The sequence below is a fragment of the Cydia pomonella genome, chromosome 20 (assembly GCF_033807575.1).
Source record: "Cydia pomonella isolate Wapato2018A chromosome 20, ilCydPomo1, whole genome shotgun sequence".
NCBI classification, from domain to species: Eukaryota; Metazoa; Arthropoda; class Insecta; order Lepidoptera; family Tortricidae; genus Cydia; species Cydia pomonella.
The window spans coordinates 2093033-2117146 of NC_084722.1; the positions used below are offsets into that span (position 1 = coordinate 2093033).

Consider the following 24114-nt stretch of genomic DNA (forward strand, 5'->3'; position numbering starts at 1 on the left):
ATTAAAAAACCCTACGCTGGCTGTCAGGGACTACATAAAGTGGACAAGGAATCAACCACAAAACCCCTTAACTTTGAGTATATATTCATAGGAGATACGCAAAGCTAGTTCCTTTGTATTAACCAGTGTGTCTCTTGTTTCTCCCCGAATACGGCAAAGGTTTAATCTTGTAGTTTTTTTTATGGAGGATAGGCAGGCGCTTGGCCACGATCACACCTGATGATAAGTGATGATGCGGTCTACGGTGGAGCACGCTTACCTATGAGTCACACACATTAACACACATTGGGTATTAACGATCGACTCTTGCATGCATGTGGGTTAAAACTACCGATTTAATAAACGAGGCGTTAATAGATTCTCTCTGCAACCGATTCACATATCTGTCAACGGATGGCGGAAATATTACCACGACTTTCTTTCGGAGATATGCCTGCATATATCTAAAGTTTTTAAAATAAATATTTTTCAGAACTAGTTTTTCTTACACCAGACGGCTTTTAACCGGTTGTTCCTTCCATTGTGCCCGGGTAACCTAGATTCTCTGGGATAAATGCCAACCCCCGCCGCCGGGGAGTCTGCCCTTGCCGCGACATTTTGCCCCGAAAGGACTTTAGTGTAAGTTCTAGTCTAAGATCTAGGCGTTTAGGTCTTTAGTCTTTAAAACATGCATTTGCTTAGACGACGTGTTGTAAATTCAGATTGGAAGCAGACTGAGCTAAATAGGATTTTTTCTGTGCCATTTGTCTGTTCACTCTCTTGGATAAGTACTTATTTAAGGGTGATGCATCGTTAAACAATAAAATCTAAAAATGCCGCGCTTGCTTGCTTGCATGCTTCCCGAAATCCGCGCACATCCCGATACTTCGCACGTAGTGATGTTTTTTGGCGCTAGCTTATTCTATAAAGTCGTGTGCGGCAAAACGGGTTTTACCGTCTAAGGTGAAAATAACAAGAACGAATGGAAAAATAACAACTACAGAATTGAAGTGTGTGTTTAGACTAAATGGAAAATTTAGAGGCTTGTATCGGTCCCGGATATTTGTTTCAAAAGAGGCATCTTTGATACGATTTTCTCTGCTCTAAAAGTTAACCAATTGTGTAAGGTCAACTACAAAAATGAAGTCTATGCCATGAATAACTAGTTCACCAAACAATACATTCATCAGTTTTGTAATTGCTGGAATAAATCAAGATACCTTACGGCAAAATTTACAATGCGTCGTCTCAACTAAGCAGTTAGTCATCAAATAAATCTATGTAATCGGATTATTTATTTATTTTTAATATCGGGCGCATAGAATTTGATCATTTCACGAAATGTCTTTACAGAATTGATAACTTCATGATATGAGTCACGAAACGATTCATGAAATGATTGCCACATCATGACATGTTCAAGATCTGGCTACGACTCCCATACTATTCAACACTATGGTCCCATAGGGAGCGTGCATGAACTGTAGGAGGCAGCACAGGAGCCGTCAGATTTTTGGCGCGAGGCGTAAATGTGATGTTTATTGTTCCGATGTAGCCCACAAGATGGCAGAACCTACTATGCACAAGAAAACACGTGACGTGTACATGTGCATGTTTATGGTTCCGATTCAGGCCACAAGATGGCAGAGCACGGTCCCTATAGTACTGTACTATGTAGTCCTACGTAGTTTTAGTTCCTGAGCAACATTGATAACTATCGCGGTAAAAGATAATATTACGCAGTTAATTCTAGATAGTTAATTATTATTTGCAATTGCACTCAAGAACAATGAAATGTTTAGCAAATATGTCACACGTGTCTGTTTAACGAACTTATCGTCAAATATGTACAGAAAGAATGACAGATAAATGCTCGTGAATGAGATGAATGTTGCTCGGCACGTATGCAACTATGCACATAATAACAAAGTTGCTTGACAGTTTTATTTCAAAAATAATATTCAACGATATACACTAACCCGACTGCTTAGCCAACGTGCCAATCGTTAACGCTCCATAGAGTAGTCAGCTCTCTCTATCACTCTTCCATATTGGTGCGACAATGACTTTTGCGTTTCGTTCGCTACGGAACGTAATAGCACGTAGGCTACACGCTGTGTAGAACACTACACTATCGCTCGTACCACTACAATGCAGTGTTGCCAGGCGTACGATAATTATCGTACACGTACGATAATTTGGGCTCCAAAGAGCATTATCGTACGCAAATGTACGATGCCACTCAAAAAGTCGAGTTTTAGAACCAAAATACGATATAGTTTCCTTCAGAAATAGGCTACAATCAGCACCTTTTTTGATTTTTGCACAATTTAGACGAAAATTGCGTTTTCTTTGAGTTGGACATGTAGGAGTATTTTGCATAAAATTTTTGGAGTAGTGCCTTTTTTATAGGCGTACGATTTTTTTTTTCATCGGTACGATAATTTGGACAATTTATTTATTTATTTCAAACATATTTCCATAACATTACAGTCGCAACCAATACGTCATGAAATTATATAAATTAACAGCGTAAAACTACACAACAACAGTTGAGGGCTTAGCATCCATCATCTCACAGAATCTCAGGCATTCCCTTCTCACAGCCGCCCATCGCCACGCAATCAAGTCGCACTCCGGTGCTAATGTCAAGAGCGCATTCAATTGTGAGAGAGAGCGAATCGTGTCTTAATCATTCTTCGAAGCGGGCCGCAAGTCAGGTTATATTCTCGTACATGTCGGGCTGGGACGTAAATGTGCGTCATCCTTTAGTGTGTAACACCAATGTTCTCCGAATTAAAGGCTCATCGCGTATAATCGGCTCAACCCTCGTCACGTGTCGAGCTCGTCATCGAACTAGACGGCTTCCTAATCGGACACGAGCACTTTACATTTGAAGAGTTTGGGGAATTATAAGTACATTTCTTTACATTTGTTTTTGGACATTTTTTAAAGTTTACATGCTATTTAGGAAACCAGAATTGATCCTATAAGTAATTTAAAATTGTCTAAGGTTATTTTAATAACAGTAGCGGACACTGGGGCGACATGGCCACCAAAAATAAGGACAGAGATACCTAAATATAGTTTATTTTCCAAGTAGACATTACAATGTGCGTATGAACATTAAATATCCTAAATTTTATGAGGGTATCCCAATATGGGACCGACAAGAAAGAAAGAAAATTAAATCATAAAACCATAATTACCAATAAATGCAAAAATAACTGTCCCAAAAGGAACCAATCATTACAATATTTTGATTTTTAAATTTTATACAACTTTTTAATTTAGGGATTTTAGGGGGCAAAGTCTCCCCAGTCTGTGCACTTTGAATTCAAAAATTCAAAACTCTTATTACACTTATATCCACAGATAATTGTCCTAACTGGCCTAGTGGGTAGTGACCCTGCCTACGAAGCCGATGGTCCCGGGTTCAAATTCATATTTATTTATTTATAATTTAAAGACAGCATCCTTATTCTTCAATTTACTCATATCTATTGAAATACACTTACCTATAAACGTTATATCATCAATCAAATAGGTAGCCATCACATTTCATGTTTTCAAACACCCAGATTTGTCGGCTCGACCCTCGTCATCGATAAAGCACGTAATATACAACGGCTTCCTAATCTGATCCGAACACTTCAGTTTCGGCCGCGTGACCTTCTTCATCGATCGTTATCCACGTGATGAAATAATTGACAAGTTTTAACACCGCGCGATTGGGAGACAGACATCGTTGTCATACTGTTCAATTCATGTATTTAGACACTTAATAAACTTACAGTAAAGTCACCAAATCATTTACATGTTAAATCTTAATTCTAATGTGCTATTATTGTTTTTTTTTTTTAAATTAAATTATTTAGAAACAGTCTTATAAAACATATAAGTAAATAATCTACAGCTAGAATTTCTTATGATACGAGTATAGACCTATAGTTTCCTATATGCCTTTTTAAATCGAGAGTGAATAGACATCTTTTAGGTAAGCATGTTCCATCCTAGACTGCATCGGCACTTTCCATCAGGTGAGATTGTGGTCAAATGCTTACCTTTTCGTAATAAAAAAAAATGTAAAACATTCTTTCATTTGTGTTTTCTTTTACAATAAATATATGTCATATTTGTATTAAAAAAAATTCTAATGTCAAGTTATTTTAATGTAATAGATTCAAAGATGTAATACAAATATAATCAAGTCTAATTTATAAACCAATAAAAAATGAATATCGAACAATAAAAGATTTATCAGACAGAAGAATCCGACAAAAATTATAGACATTGTTAATAAATAATTATTCAATATTAATATAAAACACAATATTCTCAAATTGAGAATTATTCAATACAAATTTATGCATAAAAGCTCGTCAGGGAAATAGAGCATTTAATCTGGTATCATTTTCTGCAAAATTCACCAGCATAAGGGTGACTGACGCTAGACCGGGCCGGTGCCGGGTCGGAGCTTCCGGCGCGTCGTTTTCTATGGATCACCAATCAGGAGTCATATAAAATGACGTGTTGGACGCCTCGGCCCAGGCCAGACCGGTCTAGGTTGGGTCATTCGTTATCCTCAAATATATAGATATTATGACCCTCAACAGCCATCTTATTGAGTACGTTACTCAAAAATATACTTAGAGCATCATCTATATATATTCCGTTGCTGTTAAAAGGTTTAAAAACGATCAACTAAGTCCTTAACTCTATTGACAGGATAGTAAATACGTTCAAGTCTGTGAAAACCTCAAATTAATGACACAATAGGTCACGTTCACGCTTTCCTATCCAATCTCATAGTAAAGTAAATCTGACGAAATTTAGGCGGAGAAAAGCAGGCATCTTTTATAGGATACATTTCGGAGAGTGTGCTGAGGAATTGCACAACCTTATTCCTCCGTCCCCATTTCACCATCGGACTACCAGGGACTTCGGCATCGCTTCATGGTAGGTATTCCACAAATACGCACGAAGCGTTTCGCTTAAACATTCCTTATGCGAACTGCCAAGGAGTGGAATGCCCTGCCCTTGTTTCCGTATGAGTACAATCTGAATCTCTTCAAGGCTAGAGTAAATAGGTATCTCATAGGTAAGCGTGCTCCACCGTAGACCGCATCATCACTTACCATCAGGTGTGATCGTGGTCAAACGCCTGCCTATCCTCCATAAAAAAAAAATAAGTCCAAGGCAGGATAATATTCCATCGCCGTTAATAGGTTTAAAACGACAACTATTTAACTGTAATGACAGAATAGTAGGTTAATTCAAGTGCTATGAAAATCTAAATGAATCGCAATTATCAAACATTCAACGCTTCCCCTTCCAGGTAGTAAATCTGACGAAATGTAGGCGGAGCAAGGCAGAAAAACAAAGTCCAGGGCTGCAGGGCGCGTCACGGCCTCGGCCTTCAAACTTGATTGCCGAGACGCAAATCATACGCCCGATAGAGGGCGCATAAAGGGCGAGCCATGTTATTCAAGCTACCAGTGTATAGAGCGTCGTAAAAGTTCGAAAACAAGCCAGAGCTCAATTGAAATAATGATTCACGGAATAGCCAAGTTAACTTTTCGTGACATCTGACATCCCGATACTTTTTTTTGTTTGGCTTTTGTTTTTGGTAGAGGCAAGGAACAGAAACTCCTTAGGTAGAATTGTTGCAAAAGTGTCCAGCTGTCAGTCAGCTATAAATAATAGTTCCAAATCTCTCCAGAGTAGCTAAGAACCTAGGCGTTATTGACGGAGTGAAGTGATATGATTAGATTTCTCAAGTATTCTAGGTATTTTAGCCCCCCCCCCCCCCCTAGGTCCGGAGCGAGAAGGGTAACACTTAATCATCACGTGATCACCGATCACTCATCATCGAAAACGAAGTGTCGGAAGTCTATTCCCGGACCTAATGTGAGTAAATGTATCATTTACAATAGAACGCAGGATAGAATGAGAAATTATCTCAAAATGGGCTAGCCGGTGGGAAAATGAGTTTTCTCCCGATAGAAATTTATGATGCGGCTCGTGGTGTACTGTAAAGGGTTATATTGATATGGCAACTGCAGCTAAACTGTCAATTTTCTTGATAAAATGAATAAAAGATTGAAGGTTCTGATCGCGGCATTTACAGCAACGAACGTCTCTCATTTTACTAAGGAGATCGACAGTGACAGCAATGCCCGCGTCAACGCTTCAGCAGTATTGCCGCAACAGTGACGCTGTTGTATTCGTCATCCGAATGTCACCTTAAAAGAGACCCTACACAAGATGTCGGTAAACTTTTTAGAAAAAGGACCAAACAGCAAATATCTGCAATAATATGTAGCTCAAAGAGCCACAAGTGCTGTTTTCGTGTCTAAGAACTCGCAAGGATTTTTTGTGCGGCTGAAAGAGCTGCAATTGTAACTTCCAAGAGCCGCATGCGATGCACGAACGTCACCGTCAGCGCTAAAGAAAATGGTACTGCTACCTACGCAGTTGCGCCAACGTTGCGTCGCGCAGTAGCCATAGAGTTGACTATACGCTGACGCTCGAGAGACACTAGTGTAGTCTCTCTAACACAGAATCTATTGGAGGCCATCTATGCTCTGACGTCTCAGTACGTCGTAAAGCGAGTTAATTAAAAGGTAACATTTATATTGTGTGATCAGGGTATTGGTTTTACGACATCGATGTTTTTCGATTAAGGGTAAATTACACCGCGCACAATCAATGAATAGGGGGGCGCGAGCTTGGATGAAGATAGATAAAGTTACACGTCGCGCTCGATCAGTAGAGACGGTGTAGTCGGTGCTCTACAAGTTCTCCCCCCATTCGCCAGGAGAGGGGCAAAAGAGCGAGCCCCCCTCCCCCACGAAAGAGCTTTCTGCGGCTGGGGGACGGTGCAAAAGGGCATTCCCACTCCGTCAAAAAAAAAGTCGGTGCTAAAATACCGCTCCGCCCGGCTTCATTGTAAAAACTCGAATAGGCCTAGGCTGATGAAGCTGATGGTCCCGGGTTCAAATCCTGGTAAGGGCATGTATTTGTGTGATGAGCATGGATATTTGTTACTGAGTCATGGGTGTTTTCTATGTATTTAAGTATTTATAAATATTTATATATTATATATATCGCCTTATTGAGCTTACTGTGGGACTTAGACAATTTGTGTAATAATGTCCTATAATATTTATTTATTTAGTAATAGAGAGCCGAGAGGTAAAGTCTAAGAAAAAATGCTCCTTATTTTGACATCCAAAACAGATGGCGCTGTACTCCGCCATATGTTTTGCGGTCACTGAATTGTCAAACGTCAACTTTTGACAATCAGAGATACCGCAAGTATGGAGCTGTGCAGCGCCATCTTGTTTACCTGTCAAATTCGAAGCACGAAATTGTCTTTATTTTTACGCATCTTAAACAATTAATGTTTGCTATTATGAATGTGCGCGTGTCACGCGTAGATAAATACAAGGAAATCGGCATATTATCACAGTTTCGTCGTCCACCCTGCCTTTACTTATGTTTCCACTTCGTCACTTCGTGGCAACCCCTCGTAATCTAATGGGCGTTGCCAGAAATCACACCCCGATTTGACCCAGAATCGAAGTTAATCCACTTAAAATTGCACTTTTAGTAGCTTTCGTTACATCACTGTGAAACTGCTGATCAGGACTATGTATAAAATAAAATTATGAGTTTTTAAACCATTTTTTTTGTGATATCGAAGGCAAATGCGAAAACAAATCGGCTGATGGTAAGCCATTACCTGTATACGGAAGTACGCTCTTTTCTTGAAGGTTTGAGTGCGTATCGGTCCGGAAATGCCGCTGGCGACAGTTCATTTCACACAGTTTAGCCAGTGTGTACATCGATCTATACTGTGTAGTCCAACTTCAAACAAAAAATGAGCGGGGTTATAACCCTGAAAATAGAAATTCGTCAATTGCGGGCATTTTCTCTGTCACTCTAATTACGTCTTAGAGTAAAAGAGAAAGATTCACACAATTTGCGAATTTCGGTTTTCGCGGTAGGCTCCCGGATCTCGGGTTAAAACACGTGACGACAAGACAGATTTAAGCATGCCCATGAGCGCGCCCAGGCGGACCGTCGCCGGCGAGCAAATGCGTCCGAGATTTTGAATTTAGAACGAAATTAGAAAATGTTCGAAGGTGGACTACTGGCTGGAGGGAGAAATTGCAGCATTCGGGCATTCTCAGCTCCATTTTTGCTCCGAGCAATTATAAGAGTTGGCACAACTTGACGTCCCTTTGCGTGCACAACCACAGGTAAGATACTTAATGAACGACTTGAATGACAACCCTAAATAGCCGATAGGGCAAGTGCCATACATTAGAAAGGAACAGCATGATTCGTCCCTGAATCACTGTCAAACTTCAGTTTTGTAGGAAGTTTATTTTCTGTACGATAGTACTATTACTTATTCTGTGCTATTGGGTCTAAAAGACACCTTCCTTATACTGTGGTTTAGCTGTGCGACTGCGACGCAGGGAGTAGTTAATAAAGAGGCAGGAAGATTATTGTGAAGTAGTTGCTTGTTTTGTTTAAAGTTATTATAATAATTAAAGCCATCAAGAATATTGGCATCTAATCATAATATATTCTAGCAAAACACTGACCTAAGCACGCCCTCCATCCAATTATGCAAATTCTATCACCCTCATTAGCTTAACTAATACAATTGGCTCATAATTTACTATTAGTGTTATGGGGGGTGAACGTCAAATATATACCAAGTTATATAACTTCCTGGCGTCCGTTGGCTCGTTGGGTGGACGACATTCGAAAAATCGCGGGACACTTCTGGATGAGACTAGCCCGGGACCGGGATAAGTTGCGTACACGAAGAGAGGCCTAGGCTCAGCTGTATTACAGCAGATTTTATAACAACATTTAACTTTTTATTTGAGATGAGGTCAGAAGTTCGACGTGGTGTCAGCAAGTGAATCTTATTGACGCGTGCACCGCAAGACCGATTTCGACGAAATTTGCTATAGAGATGGTTGGTTTTAGTACCGGGAAAGGAAATTATTATCTTAGAAGGAAAAAATGGGGGATAAATTTACTATAGCGCTATTATAAAATAGAAACTAAATTTTGTACCTAATTTATACCGCGATGAAATGCACAATGGTTACCTACCCATAAAGTGATGCTAAGTCCGAATTCGATACTCTGCCATGGCGGAACTTGCCGAAAGTACAAAAAAGAAGGGCACTGCCGGTGCGAAAGAGGGGGGCTGATTGAATAATAGTTATGGCAGTATAGAAACTGCCATTGACCTCACATAGGACCTAGTTTTACTTGTTATTGACTATCATAACGGGTATTCCCGGTGCATGAATTATAGAACAACCCTACTTTTGCCACAGACATATATGCCGAAGATATATTTATTTATTTAATCTTTATTGCACAAAAGAAAACCTTATAGTACAAAAGGCGAACTTAATACCAAGAGGCATTCTCTACCAGTCAACCTTTTTTATTTCAGTTCATTCCATTACCGCCCGTACAAACACAGTTATTTCGTGTATCAAAATGTAATTTTCTATTTTAGGGCGACGATTATTTTTCTAAGCATTTTTGATGTTTTGTCACAGAAAAAAAATCAAAGTTTGTACGGGACAACGGTAGACATAAAAAAAATAAAAAAATAATAATAAAACAAGTAATAAATGATACAAGATGAACTTACCATTGTAAATAATTTGTACACAAGTTTTAAGGTAAATGCAATGAAACATTGAGTACCTAAGCGTCATCTGATCCCCGTACTAGTAAAAACTGTATCACGGTGGATCAGTATTCCCCTTGTCGTTGTTTACATTAATGTGTAATTATTATAACTATTTAATATTAATATAACATGACTTTTCTTATCGTTAGATATGAGGGTAAGTTAAAGTTACACACAATAGAAATAAAACTGTTGGAAGTAGCAGCTAATTAGTTCGCGACAGTCGCACCAACGCAGAAGGACGCACGCAAGGACTAGCACTAACATACGACCCTCCGCCGCAACGCGGCACGGCAGACATATTCGTTGAATGCCCCTTGCGTGGTCTACTTAAACACATGTCTGTGTATTCCGTCGTAAAAACACCCTAATCACACAACCTTCGTTGCATACTATTATTGCATTCGCCGCCGCCGCGGCGCGGAGGTGTGCCGCGACCTTAAGAATATGCTTCATTGCTTTCCAGTTATGGGGTATTGGGCTGGCTTCTTGTAATACCTATTAAGAAGCATATACCTAGCTGGGTATTTTACCCCTAGTGTACATTTATTCGATAGCGAAACGTGACGTACGCGTTTGAGTTAAGTCTCATTTTGTATGGGATTTTAAGTTTCGAAAACGTCCCGTTTGGCGCGCTGTTTCTAAATCCCATACAAAATGAGACTTAACGCAAACGCGTACGTCACGTCACAATATCGAATAAATTTACACTAGGGGTTCTGAAAGTGATTATTTAAAAGTTAAATAAATCTACCGTGATAAACTAAATATAATTATAGCATACCAGTAATAAAAAATAAATTAATTAGACACTTCATCGGTGACAATAATTCTGACGGAAGACAGGGCTCGGGGCATTATTGAATATGCACTGACAGGATTCTTCAACTTTTTTCTTTTTTTAATTTATTTTGTAAAAATCCATCGAATCGATATTGTTCTTTTGCTGTACGAACTTGTATGTGTAAATGTTGTGCTTAAATTACCACATTGCACAGATCCTAAACTTTTTTTAAAACTAAAACAATTTTCGGTTTCGCTTTACAAATCATGTGTACGATTACACATAGTACGATTTTTTTTGTGTAATGTAGTCTTGTTCGCAATCCGTAATTTTTTTTTGTAGTAATTGTCCGAAATCGTTATTGTTACTCAGGCGGATTGGGTAAATTATGTCTAAACCATATGCTTTACGAGCTCCCAGAGAGAAATGTGTACCTTATTAAAGCACTAATAAAACACAAACGGCTAAGTGAAGTTGTATTTATAATAAACGATACAGTCTTCACCCTATTTAAAAAAAGTTTATCATTTATCTACCTAATTCCAATAGGCACGTATCAAGTTAATTCGCAAAAGAAAAATAGCTAGCAAAAAGTAAAATCATTCCCTATTCGGTTCAAAGCCCTTATTACACTCAAATTCCAATCGTTGAACTTTGTCTATCGATCGACGCCAATCGACGTGGCCTTGAAACTTTGACTGAGCGTCAAAGGGTAATTTTTAGGGTTCCGTAGCCAAATGGCAAAAAAAAGAACCCTTAAAGATTCGTCATGTCCGTCTGTTAAAAAAAATCATCAAACCCATACGTGTGGGGTATCTATGGATAGGTCTTTAAAAATGATATTTAGGTTTCTAATAACATTTTTTTCTAAACTGAATATTTTGCGCGAGAGACACTTCCAAAGTGAAAAAATGTGTCCCCCACCCCCCCTGTAACTTCTAAAATAACAGCATGAAAAATCTAAAAAAAATATATGATAGGTATACATTACCATGCAAACTTCCACCGAAAATTGATTTGAACGAGATCTAGTAAGTAGTTTTTTTAATACGTCATAAATGGTACGGAACCCTTCATGGGCGAGTCCGACTCGTATTTGGCCGCTTTTTATTACGTTAATTTGGATTTGATTTGGTTTGATTTTTTTGGTGGTTCATAGTTAGTATTTTCCTCGCGTTGGTGCGGTGAAAGGCCAAGTTTGTTTAACCCTCGTGCTTTGAAACCCATTGCAACGCTCAAGATTCTACTTCTCAAAGTACTCGCTACGATCGTGATTCAATTTCGGAATCTTTCGCTTGCTCGGGTATCATTTAGCACGAGCGGTTAAACAACAACTTGGCCCCCTAGTAAAACTATTATAGCCCTTAACTTTTGGATATGTCTACAGGAAAGATGGGAACACAGTGTTGTGTTTGACCTGGTTATGTTACCGTATTTTATACAAACAAGGTTAGGAAGTTAATGGTTTGAAAACAAAGCCTTTCGGACTCCAATCCTTGGTTTTGTTTGGAGACATGCCAAATTCCATCGAGAATCTTATGAAAACACATTCGCTAAGATAGAGATCCCTAGGTTGTTCAAAGAATAGTAAATAATAAAGACCGACATATAAAAAAGAGTAACCGCCTACATTTTCTATTGCATTAATATCGGGGAACGCACAACGGCGCTCCTTCAACTAGGGAAGGCCCGACTGTGTATGGTAACCAGTATCATAACAGGTCATGGACTAACAACAAACACACATCTAACAAAAATCTTTTTATAACAGATGTCACAGCTAGATTCCCCTATACCGAGGATGCATGGAGATAGAAGAAACAGCCTCTCACGTGGTGCTGGAATGCAGTGGCGTGGCCCCATATAGGGCAAAACATCTCGGATCCCCGAGAGGCCTCCCCGCGGTCCTACTCAACATCAAAGGTTTAATATGATTCCTCGAAGAGCTGGGCTAACAGGACTTATAGACTTATTATAATATACAATCATGGTTGTCCACACGGTTTGTTTTCTTTATTGAACTCCAATAGGTACATACGTTAATCACCATCACACTCCGGCCGCAAAACGCACGGCGACACCACCGCCGTAAATTTCAACCAATTGTATGGGGTTGGTAAAGTCAGACCTTGAGTTGGCAGCGATTTTCACAGCGTCATTTCAAACGTCAAACATGAAATATGACGTTTACTTATAAAATCGTTGCCAACTTAGCATGGTCTGACTCTAGCAGCGGTGCGTTCAGTGGTGGCCAAGGCCCCCGTTACAAGTCTTTATGATTATCTACGCTACTAGTCACTGGTTGCACGTCTTCTACGCTATCTTGGCTATCCGCAAAAATCGAAGTTCGTCAATTGCGGGTATTTTTCTCTGTCACTTTAATTACGTCTTAGTGAGAGTAAAAGAGAAAGATCCCCGCAATTTGCGAATACCGGTTATCGCGGTAGGCCCCCTGCATCCTAGACCGGGCGGCGCTAAAGCTTTGGCGCGTGGCCGACTCGATGAAGGTCGCCTGAATATTGCACCATAATCAATAATCTGCCGATTCCCAAGACTTGTTTCAATTTGTTTGCTGCGTCTCCTATTCCGGTACCTAATCGTTCTGGTTAGGCAGATTCCCACGAAACCGCCAAATAATCGCGCTTCGCCATGGTTTCGAGGGCCTACGCGACTGAAGTTTGCAATTTGCGGACATCTTTCTCTGTCACTCTAGTAGATAAATTTACCTACCTGCGTCAAAAACCGGAGGAGCTGAAGAGGACTTCGCTTCTAGGATAGCCATAGCTAAGGCAACCTTCGTACAGCTTCGTCCCATATGGTGGTGTCGAAAACTGACGAGAGGAGTAAAATTGAAAATTTTCCGATCGAACGTGAAAACCGTGCGTTGTTCTATTTTAATTTATAATATTCATTACTAGATGACCCGGTGAACTTCGTATTACTTACCTCTTAATATAAACCATATGTATTTTAGAGCATTATTTTCATCTCCACATTACGAAGTTTCACTTCTTCCGCCCGCCCGGAGGGACTCCACGCACAAAGTTTTATTGTCACAATGAAAAACTAGGTTAATAGGGGTTTTTTTTATCAAAATTTCCAAAGCCAAAAAAGTTTTTAATTTCATAAAAGCGAAACCTATAAATCTAGAATATATTATTCTGAAGCGATCGACATCAAAATCAAAGTGATTTATTAAGATTTACTTAGTGGAAACCTTTACCTTCCGAAATGGATTTTCATTGAAAAATTACCGTTATTTCGTTAGATTTATTCTTTTTGAATAAAACTAACAAGCCCGCCGCAAAATTTCCTTCTTAAGGGGCTGTTAACACCCAATGTCCTTGAAATTGATGTTACTTAAACAGTTTTTTAAGAAAGACTATTTGTTTAAGTCAAGTATGAAAAATATATGTTCATATTAATTATATTTCAAAGACCGTGGTCGTACTCGATACACGATTGAACGAAATCGGCTCGATAGAAAATAATTGCAAAGATTGGTCTTAAAATCACAATTAAACGGTTTTATGTCTTTATTGTTTTGACTTATGGGTCTGCAATTAAAATCACAATTTCGAAACATTTATATCTAAACCGTGGTCGAATTAAATATTACACTAATAATCCACTTTTTTTTATTTAAATATTTTTCTTATTATTCCCTTGCCCAGGCCCAGTAACATGCGACAGTGCTATCTCATTTACTCCGATACAAATAGAGAGTGTGCGCGCTTTATGTATTGACAGCCTCTTAAATAAAAATACTTACCTAAAGCACATGACGCTATAGTAGGTATAATTTCTTGCGTACGAACGTCAATGACACCCGTGACGTCTAGTCTCAGTACTGTTATTTGTTATTTTATCGTGGGCAGTGCAATTTAAACTTTATTTCTTTTGGTATTAAGTCGAAAATGTTAAAAGGCCTGATGTCACGTAGACGGTGGGTGGAACGGCACCTGCTTGGCTGTATTCTAGTGCCTTACCGAGTGTTAGTAAACTAAGTAACCAAGACTTTCAGTCTTACAATAGGTTAGACGACCGGTCTGGCCTAGTGGGTAGTGACCCTGCCTATGAAGCCGATGGTCCCGGGTTCAAATCCTGGTAAGGGCATGTATTCGTGTGATGAGCATGGATATTTGTTCCTGAGTCATGGGTGTTTTCTATGCATTTAAGTATTTATAAATATTTATAGGTATATTATATATATCGTTGTCTAAGTACACTCAACACAAGCCTTATTGAGCTTACTGTGGGACTTAGTCAATTTGTGTAATAATGTCCTATAATATTTATTATTTATTTATTTATTTATAATGTCAACATTGTCAACTGTCAAATCGATGTGACAGCTGACATATCACTTCTAACATTACAATTTTGCAACCGGTGTTTGCACGAGCGTCTACGGCAAGTTCTTGTTCTTGCAAGAGGGCCTACCATGAAAATCCAAAAACGAAATTTCGTTATCACTCAGTGACAGAGATGCATACAAAATCTTACGATTTGACTAGTTCCTTGGTCGTATTACACGTTTGGAATAATACTGCCCTTTCCAAACAGACGTGTGGCTAATACCGTCTTTGGCTCTAAAAATACGAACAGGGTATTACAGAATACAAACACAGAGAGGACTCGTCTCAATGTCAAAGAATAGGCAAAGTCCTTGAAGGATTCGAACCTCCAAATTTGGTATTAATTTTCTCGTAAATACCTATCGTTCAACACTTTGAAGCCCATTTCCATCCGCTTTGAGGTTGAATATCAAAAGAAATCTATGTTAGTGGCGATTTACGGCAGTTAACAGTTCAAAAATATGTGTCAAAATTCAAGGCCCTAAGTAGAGGTCCGCGCCACGCCGGCGCGCCTCCACCGCCGCTGAGTCGTCGAAAAAGTCACGCCAATCTCAAAACATGAATATGGCACAGGATAGGCAGTGCAAGGGTGAACTTATCTCTTTAAGGGATTTCTTCCAGTTAACCTAATCTATTCAATTCTTTATTCGTTTATTATGATATAAGTACTCGTTACACGTGCACACTAAAGTATGATTGTATAAGTAGGATAGAGATGCAAAAGCGACGTTAAAATGAAATAAAATCAAATTGAAAGTTCGAATCCATTTCCAAGTCGAGTTGAAAACTAATTTGTCGCTTCAATATTATATATTTATAGCGTCCACGTGGGATATCAATGTTTAAGCTATCTTGTTTATTTTGGATTCCTTGTAGATGGTCAGGTCAAATGGTCTGAAATATAAATAAGAATAATAGGGTTGTTTCCATCTACAAATCTTAAGACAGAATTGTATCCCAATAAATTCTTTTGGGTTATAACAACACGTTAAACTACTTTTAGGGGACCTGTAATGACCATATTTTTGTAAATATTGAATTTAAAATATCTTTTCACACACGTCACGTGACCAAACTCGAAACGTTATTGAAGATTCTGATGACGTCACAACTCTCGGATTGACACTGTTGACAGTTAGGCGATAAACAACAAATGACAAATGTCAGTTGACAGCTCGTATCTTCTACGTGTGTATGTAGTTATATGTCAAACCGTAAACTGTGACGTCACACAATTTTCAAAGAGCGTTTTGGGCGCGAAAGCATCCGTCAAAGTATATTTTGTTAATTTAACATATTTAAAGCCGTTTTTAGTATAAAAATCGAATTTTAGGGCAACTTTTAGTGGATATAGAACGTAATACAAGCGTTTCAAAAAATTGGAAACAACCCTATTGGTTGGTCAATTCTACAAATACCTATAACTATTTTCACGATCACTTGTCTTTCCAATCAAATACTTAAACGATGTTTGGTTTGCTGCAGTCGAAGATCGTTTACAGAAATGTTTAAAAGAATCATGACGATTTTTTGGATACCCATTTCAAGTACAACTGAAGACCACAAAATGATGACATTTTAAATTGATTTTTGCTATCAATAGTTTTTTGTTAAAGTGCTTTGCTACAAAGGCCGGGAAATGGGGAATTGCCGGTCAAGTGTGATATAAAAGGCCGAGCATAGTGAGGCCGTTTTACCAAAACAGATCCGATAAATTCTATCCTGGCGATGCATGAAGTGCTTTTCTAAAAATATGCTTGATAGCAATAATAGTCTTAAAATTCAATGTACGGAACGCTGCGTGACACGCATCCTAAGTCATTTTGCTATCCTAGGCGAGCAATCTTGTACGCAAATCTATTGCTGGCGCGCCTCACTAAAGCGCACTCATTATTAATATATTGCAGCTTACTATTACGAATGTTAATAACAATATATCACGGCATAGACATGCTTAAACCTATTGGGTGCGTACCGTGCGTAGCCAATCGAAGATGCCAATCATTCGCTCCGTAGCGAACGAAACGGTACTCTCTCTCACACTCAGAAACAGTCGCGTTTCATTCGCTACGGAGCGTAAATCATTATTATGTGGTAATGAGGATATATTATTTCTACGCATGTTTGAAAAAAGATTATTTACTTAAGATTGTCGTCAAACAGCGTCGTCGAACATCGCGCGGGGCGAAGTCCAGCGCCGTCAAGTGTAAACGGATATTAATAGACGTGAATGGGCCACAAATACGGATCTATTTATAGATCAAACGGGATTCTGTCGGCGAATATTAAGGAAGGCAAAACATTTGCTTTTTTATCCATTTTACGATTGCCCTTGAACTATACAATTGAATTTTTTTTTTAATACTACGTCGGTTGCAAACAAGCATACGGCCTGCCTGATGGTAAACAGTATCCGTAGCCTATGTACGCCTGCAACTCCAGAGGAGTTACATGCGCGTTGCTGACCCTAACCCCCTCCCACCCTCGTTAAGCTCTGGCAACCTTACTCACCGGCAGGAACACAACACTATGAGTAGGGTCTAGTGTTATTTGGCTGCGATTTTCTGTAAGGTGGAGGTACTTCCCCAGTTGGGCTCTGCTCTAGATCTGGAATGACATCCGCTGTGCTGTGCCCTACCACACAGAGCGAGATGACATTCACAATGCCCATACCTCTCTTGTGAACGTAGTTTAAGTACGTACCTGGGTCCAAAATTATTTTTATAATAAATGCAAAAAAATTATAATGGACTGGATAAAAAAGAAAACTTACCAAAATATCGAAAACGTATTACTAAACATTGCTGAATTTGAATAAACTTACACACATTATATATACGCAATAATACGAAAAAGAAAGGACATATATCAAACACAGGTATTCCAAACTCATGGTTTAATATTATTTCAAGATATAATATTTTTGTAATAATTTATTGTTTCATTGGATTTTATTACAATTAAGATTTTTGTTGATCTAAGAAAAGAGCAGTACCTCTTAACACAGGTAACGATTTACTTAAAAAGAGGTACTAAAAAATAATTTTTAATGTTAATTTAATTTAATTTTTTTAATTGGTATTAACTCCGTAACTAAGCGAATTCCAGTATCAATATCAATATCAAACATTTATTCAGCAAATAGGCCACAGGGGCACTTTTACATGTCCATTTTTACAAACAATAAATTAAAAAAAAACAATTACAAATATCGAATCTATGAAATAATGAATACTTTATTAGAGATGTATACTGTCTCTAAATGTCAAATTACACAAAAAAAAACTATGATAAAAAAATAAAACCATAAAATACTAAAATTCTTTAGAGATGTATAAGTCTCTAAGTGTCAGAGATAAAATATAAAAAATAGCTTATATGACATTTTAGTCTCTAAATGTGATCAGGAATACACTGTTAAAATCTTTCGATTTCCTCATGTTACACGGTGTATAATATGCCATTCTTCCCACATTGACATATATGAAATATTTACATTTACAAGTCTTTTGTAAAGTGACCTTACCTTTCAGACAGTATTATTGTTATTACATATCACTAAAGCAGGGATCGGAACCGGTTTTTTGGAAAAACTTTGAAATAAACATATATTTCGGTTTATTTTATACTCTAAATATAGGACTCGGTTGTGTTTTTAGATAACGACTTCGTATTATTAGATTGCCCAATTAGAAAGGGAATAATTAACAAAGAACGAAAAAATACCGTTTTAGTTCCCATACAAAAAATACCGGTAAATGGCCAAAGTTATAGAATTTGTTCCCTAATTGCGCAACGGTAGTTTGGCTGCGCGCCATCACTAGGTAACATATGTGATCGCGGCGGGCAAAACGTCCCACTTTATCGCTTGCCATAAGGACGAGATTTGCTTGTATGTTTTTACGAATAACCTGTCAAGGCGTCCTTACGGCAAGCGATAAAGTCGGACGATTTGCCGGCCGCGGTCGTGTTCAAACTGTCCAAACAAAAACCAAAATATTTTAACCTCAGATTATTCATTTATATTTATATTAAGCTCTTATTCTGAATCTTAACTTATATAATGCATGCTGTGATTGCCTTTAAGTGGGGGGTCAATTATAAATGTGCTCTTTTAGTATGTAAATTATATTATGAGAATTGTATTTTCTGTTGGTGATCCTAATAAATAAATAAATTCACTCTTCCTATAAAATCAAATATAACGTATTTTCAGACAACTAAGCTCTAAGGCACATACAATAGTATTTCATACAATCGTGATATAATATAGAGCTTTTCACTCGAGTACCGTGTTTAGGCAACGCAGCTTGCTGAGTTGCCTAAGTGAGATACGAGATTGAAAAGCTTGATTATACCACTATTGTATACAATACTTTTTCTACGAGTGAACAAAAATAATACTTTAAACTAATCTAAAGTATACAGCAAAGCAATATAAGATACGCGAGCAGCCGCGACACCTTCATACTCGTACGCGCCCCGGCCGCCGGGACCCGGTGGGGTGGGCAACGACACCTTCTCGTAACTCATGAGGCCCTGGTACTTGCTCCTTGCTAAATTAAATTTTTAGACAGTTTTTTTCTCAATTTTGGCAACCGTAGCCTATGGAGACTAACAAGCAACGGTAAGCGGTTTTCGTAGTCTATGGATTTTGCAATGGATGAAGCAATTGTTTCACCTATACAACCTAAAAATAAATAATTAATTTGAGCTATCGTTTTGTTTCCTCCTCTTGACCGCGGCGAGATGTGATTGGTCAATTTCATTATAGTTTACTAAACCGTTTCGAAATTAATATTATAGTTGAGTTTGGAGCCATAGACCCCATGGACCTAGAGTTTCAACGCCAAGTGTACAAAATGGTAGTCTCTACCACGGCTCTTTGTTGGTTATAATTCGTAAGAAAGACTGTAATTTTTTAACGTTGTGTTAATAGAACAATGAGTAACTTTTGTATATTCTAATTTTAGCTAATTTTCAAATAATAAAAAGTTATGTCACGAGCGCTATTATGCCAAGTCAAAACGGCCTCATTACCCGCTTTGTTCCACATTTTCGCCTGTCACTCATAAACTCGTCTACGAAGTAAATTAACTAGTGACGTCACGCTACGGCGCTACGAACGGGAGACCTCTACGCGCGTGGCGTAGACTGCTACGAAAAAGTCATGACAACCTACTATCGGCCGGATTCGAACTAACAGCCCGATTCGAAATTTAAGATTCGAAGAATGATTAAGACACGTTTAAGATCTTGGAAAGATCTTTAAAAGACCGATAACTAAACGACATGTCAATATTGACGTTTATTTCGATTCCGCTGTAATCCCAATAAGATCTCATCTACGATATTTCTAACGTCAAAGTGACATTGGTTGCCCGAATCGAGCTGCTTCTGTCAATTATACGACATATAAATGATATCTAAATGAGAACTTATCTAAACCAGAACTTATCGTTATCGTATTGAATATCGTATCTTTAACAAATGTTTGACGTATCTTAATTTCGAATCGGGCCGTTTAACATATTCGCCGCTGAGGTACAGTCGTAGCGGAACGTCGTAGTCGATAACATAGGTTTCCCGGTATGTAGAGGAAATGCGTAGAGGCAAAACGACAACGTGTCGTGTTTAGCGCTGAATGGGTTAAGATACATCAAATATTAGATCTAGACACAGTATGGATCGCTTCTAGCGGATAGTGGATCGGATCAAATTGTTGCGGACCCTTTTAATAGGGAATATTACGCGAAACTCTGCGTAGGGGGCGCCACTACCACAATCCATCACGATCTGAGGGTCTACCGCGAAACAAGAAAAAAAAATCAAAATCTTTTTATTGTTTACCAGTAACAATTTTTCCATATAAGAAATATCTGGTGGAACCCAAACTATGCTAAGCCTGTATCTTGGGGCCCTGGAGCGCAAAGCAAGTTAAAGCAAAGAAAACGAAATTTCGTTATCTAACCTCTCTTTCACTCTTGCATATTCGAGCGATGAAGAGGCAGATAACTTAATTTCGCGTTTACCGGAAGGCCCTTTGTAAACAAACCGCCTTGATGCATCAATATCATATTTTATTATCTGTGATAAATTGACAAAAAAACAGTTTAAGGCACAGTACGTATAAGTTACTCTATGAAATATATGGAAGGAAAAGACATGCTGCGCCGACCCCAAATGAATGGGATAAGGGCAAGCGAATGATGATGATGTATAAGTTACTCTATGGTTTATGAAAGGTGCTAGTGCTGCACTCTGGCGGCAACATTGCAGTAATACTCCCTATTGAAATAAATCTGAATGTGCAATAAATAATAAAAAGCTGATAAAATAAAACAAAGTAAAGTGGTACACGTGGACTGGACACTGATGGTTTAAAAAGGGTGCAGCAAAAATCTTCGAAGGTAAGGCATTTCAACAACTTTTAGACGTCGAACAAGTACTTTCTAATTTTTTTTTTTATTTTTTTTTTTAATAGCCTATCTTGTGTCCCACTGCTGGGCAAAGGCCTCCCCTTTTTTTCCGCCACTCATCACGGTTTGAAGTATGGTCCCGCCAGTCTCTGCAAAAAGCATCGAGGTCATCCCGCCATCTCTTTTTTGGTCTGCCTCTGCCCCGGCTAATCTGCGGTATCCATTCGGTAGCCAATTTGGCCCACCGATCCGGGTGCATACGGCAGACGTGTCCTGCCCAACCCCACTTAAGCTTAGCGGCCTTAGCACCCACATCTATAATACCAGTTCTGGAGCGCAGTTCGGTGTTCCTAACTCGATCGGTTCTCCGAAATCCTAGTATGCTGCGCTCCATTGCTCGCTGGCAAATCTTGAGTCGGGACTTCTGGGCTTCCGTTAATGACCAAGATAATGTTAAGATTGGGGAGGTTTAATATAGTCTATTATTATCGTTACTAAAAATTATATGTCAGGGTAAATCCTGACGTATGGCAACCCTTCATACAATCAATATGTTTCCAACACTTCAAGCATTCGTGCATCGAGCTCTTGAGAGATGCAAATTGCATCTCGTATTTGCCGTTGTATTTAAGGACTTTAATATTACATTTCAAGTATGATATCCACTCCAATCTTATTGAGTTTTATTTTTTTATCATGAAATTGAATGTAAAATCCAATTTACATTTCGTTTTTGCCGTACTTTAAAATTAATGTGAAATTTTAAAAAAGTAGCCGAAAAAACCTCGCGTGATTTGTGCACAAGCCCTAATTTACGATTTTTTTTTATCTAAATAAGTATCTAAATGCCTGAAACATTGATTGTTGTTTTTTTACGACAAGGAAGTAAGTAAGTAGATCAAAAAAAAAGATTTACCATTGGTTGTTCCCCCCTACTTGCAGTAAAAAAAAAAACTAAGTTTGTTTTTGGTAGGAGTTCTAGGGACTCGTCGTAAGTCATGAATGTCACGACATGAAAAAAAAAGCTTTGGTCTCTTGTACCACATACAACTTTTCACCTCAGCAGTACCTAAAGTAGGAAGGAAAGTATATGAAAGATGATTTTAGCAGCTTTGACGAGCGTGGTATCCAGTTCTTACGATCCGTGACGTCCGAGTGACAGTCTACATTTTTTTATACTACGTCGGTGGCAAACAAGCATACGGCTCGCCCGATGGTAAGCAGTCTCCGTAGCCTATGTACGCCTGCAACTCCAGAGGAGTTACATGCGCGTTGCCGACCCTAACACTCCGCACATTCGTTGAGCTCGTGCAACCTTACTCACCGGCAGGAACCCAATACTATATTATAGGTATACTATATATATTAGTAGGGTCTAGTGTTGTTTGGCTGCGGTTTTCTGAAAGGTGGAGGTACTTTCCCAGTTGGGCTCAGCTCTAAATCTGGAATGACATTCGATGTGCTGTGCCCTACCACAAAGCGAGATGACATTTACAGTGCCCATACCTCTCTTTTAACCAACGGGACAATTATTAACCAATTAACAAACGGAGAAGTTTTATAGGAAACAAATCCGTAGACTTATTACAGTTTGTAAACGAATACGTTAATACGAATATAATTTAACCTACTTCACGTTTAATACCGGAAATATTGCGCTAAGTATTCGAGTTATATGTGGAATAGACATGCCACGCAGGCAAAGCAAAATCTAGAGCATAACTTCAAATCATATTATATAAATAGGACTACAAATTAGGATGTTTTTTTATTATTTTCATATTAATTTTCCTTCTACGGACTTAATTAAATGAAAACTCAAATTCAATGTGAATTGTGAAAAGCCGCGATGGCCAACTAACCTATTAGACGCAATTACTCTGTAAATTAATTAATAAGATCCCTCAAAGTCTTAAAAGGCTTTAATAACTATCATTAGGTTACTGTAGAGTATTTTTTTATATATTAAATTATAGATAATGACGTAGTTTCAATTATTATAAATATATATGAAATATACGTAATAATTTTCAATGGTTACAAATAAAAGTACATAAAATATTTAATTATGAAGCACGGTGTAAAAATGTTGCTCAAAAACCTAAACCCTACACGATGCGGCACTTAAAAAAACATTTAAAAACACGTTCGAAATACAAAAATCAATCGTTACTAACGTTAGCTGCTCGGTGCTGGCCGGCGAGTCCCGGCCGTCCCCGCCATGCCGGTCAATCATGCAAAGAACTAGACGGCACTTCGACACGAAATAACAGACACTGTTGTGCACTATAACATATTTTGGACACTTTGAACACGGTTATTGGGACGCGAGGCGCGCGGTGCGAACGGCGGCCATGATGAAGACTTGGGGAGCGATTCGCGCGCGCGCCAATTTTAATATGGTGTTGCCAGCGTCGGGCGGTTAGTGGGAAATTGAGAGTTTTGTTGTATTTATATAATAAAACTGTTAATACTCTCGTAACACATTCATTCTTTCAAATAAGTGCTGAAGTATTTTTAAGAAACATATATGGAAGGAAAATATTGTTATTTTTTTTTTTATACCAAGTCGGTGGCAAACAAGTATACGGCCTGCCTGATGGTAAGCAGTCACCGTAGCCTATGGACACCGGCAACTTCAGAGGTGTTACAGGCGCGTTGCCGACCCTAGCACTCCGCATTCTCGTTGAGCTCTTCAATCAGCAGCACGTATTGCTGAATTAGGCGCGGTGCGCCGTTACTAGCACCTGAGGGCCTACCGCGAACCACGTTCGACGTGTTGCCTCTCTGTCGCACTTGTACATTTGTACGTAAGTGTGACAGGGAGGCAACACG

General features: G+C 38.6%; 1 protein-coding gene across 1 annotated transcript in view; it reads right to left on the reverse strand.

The window, feature by feature from the left end:
* Positions 1-23655, reverse strand: part of LOC133529104 (cholesterol transporter ABCA5-like) — a 73909-nt gene extending 50254 nt beyond the window's left edge. The window contains exon 1 of the mRNA XM_061866725.1: positions 23457-23655. Coding sequence (XP_061722709.1) covers positions 23457-23515 — 59 coding nt within the window. The 5' untranslated portion in view covers positions 23516-23655. The remainder of the gene's footprint in view (positions 1-23456) is intronic.
* Positions 23656-24114: the final 459 nt, after the last annotated feature.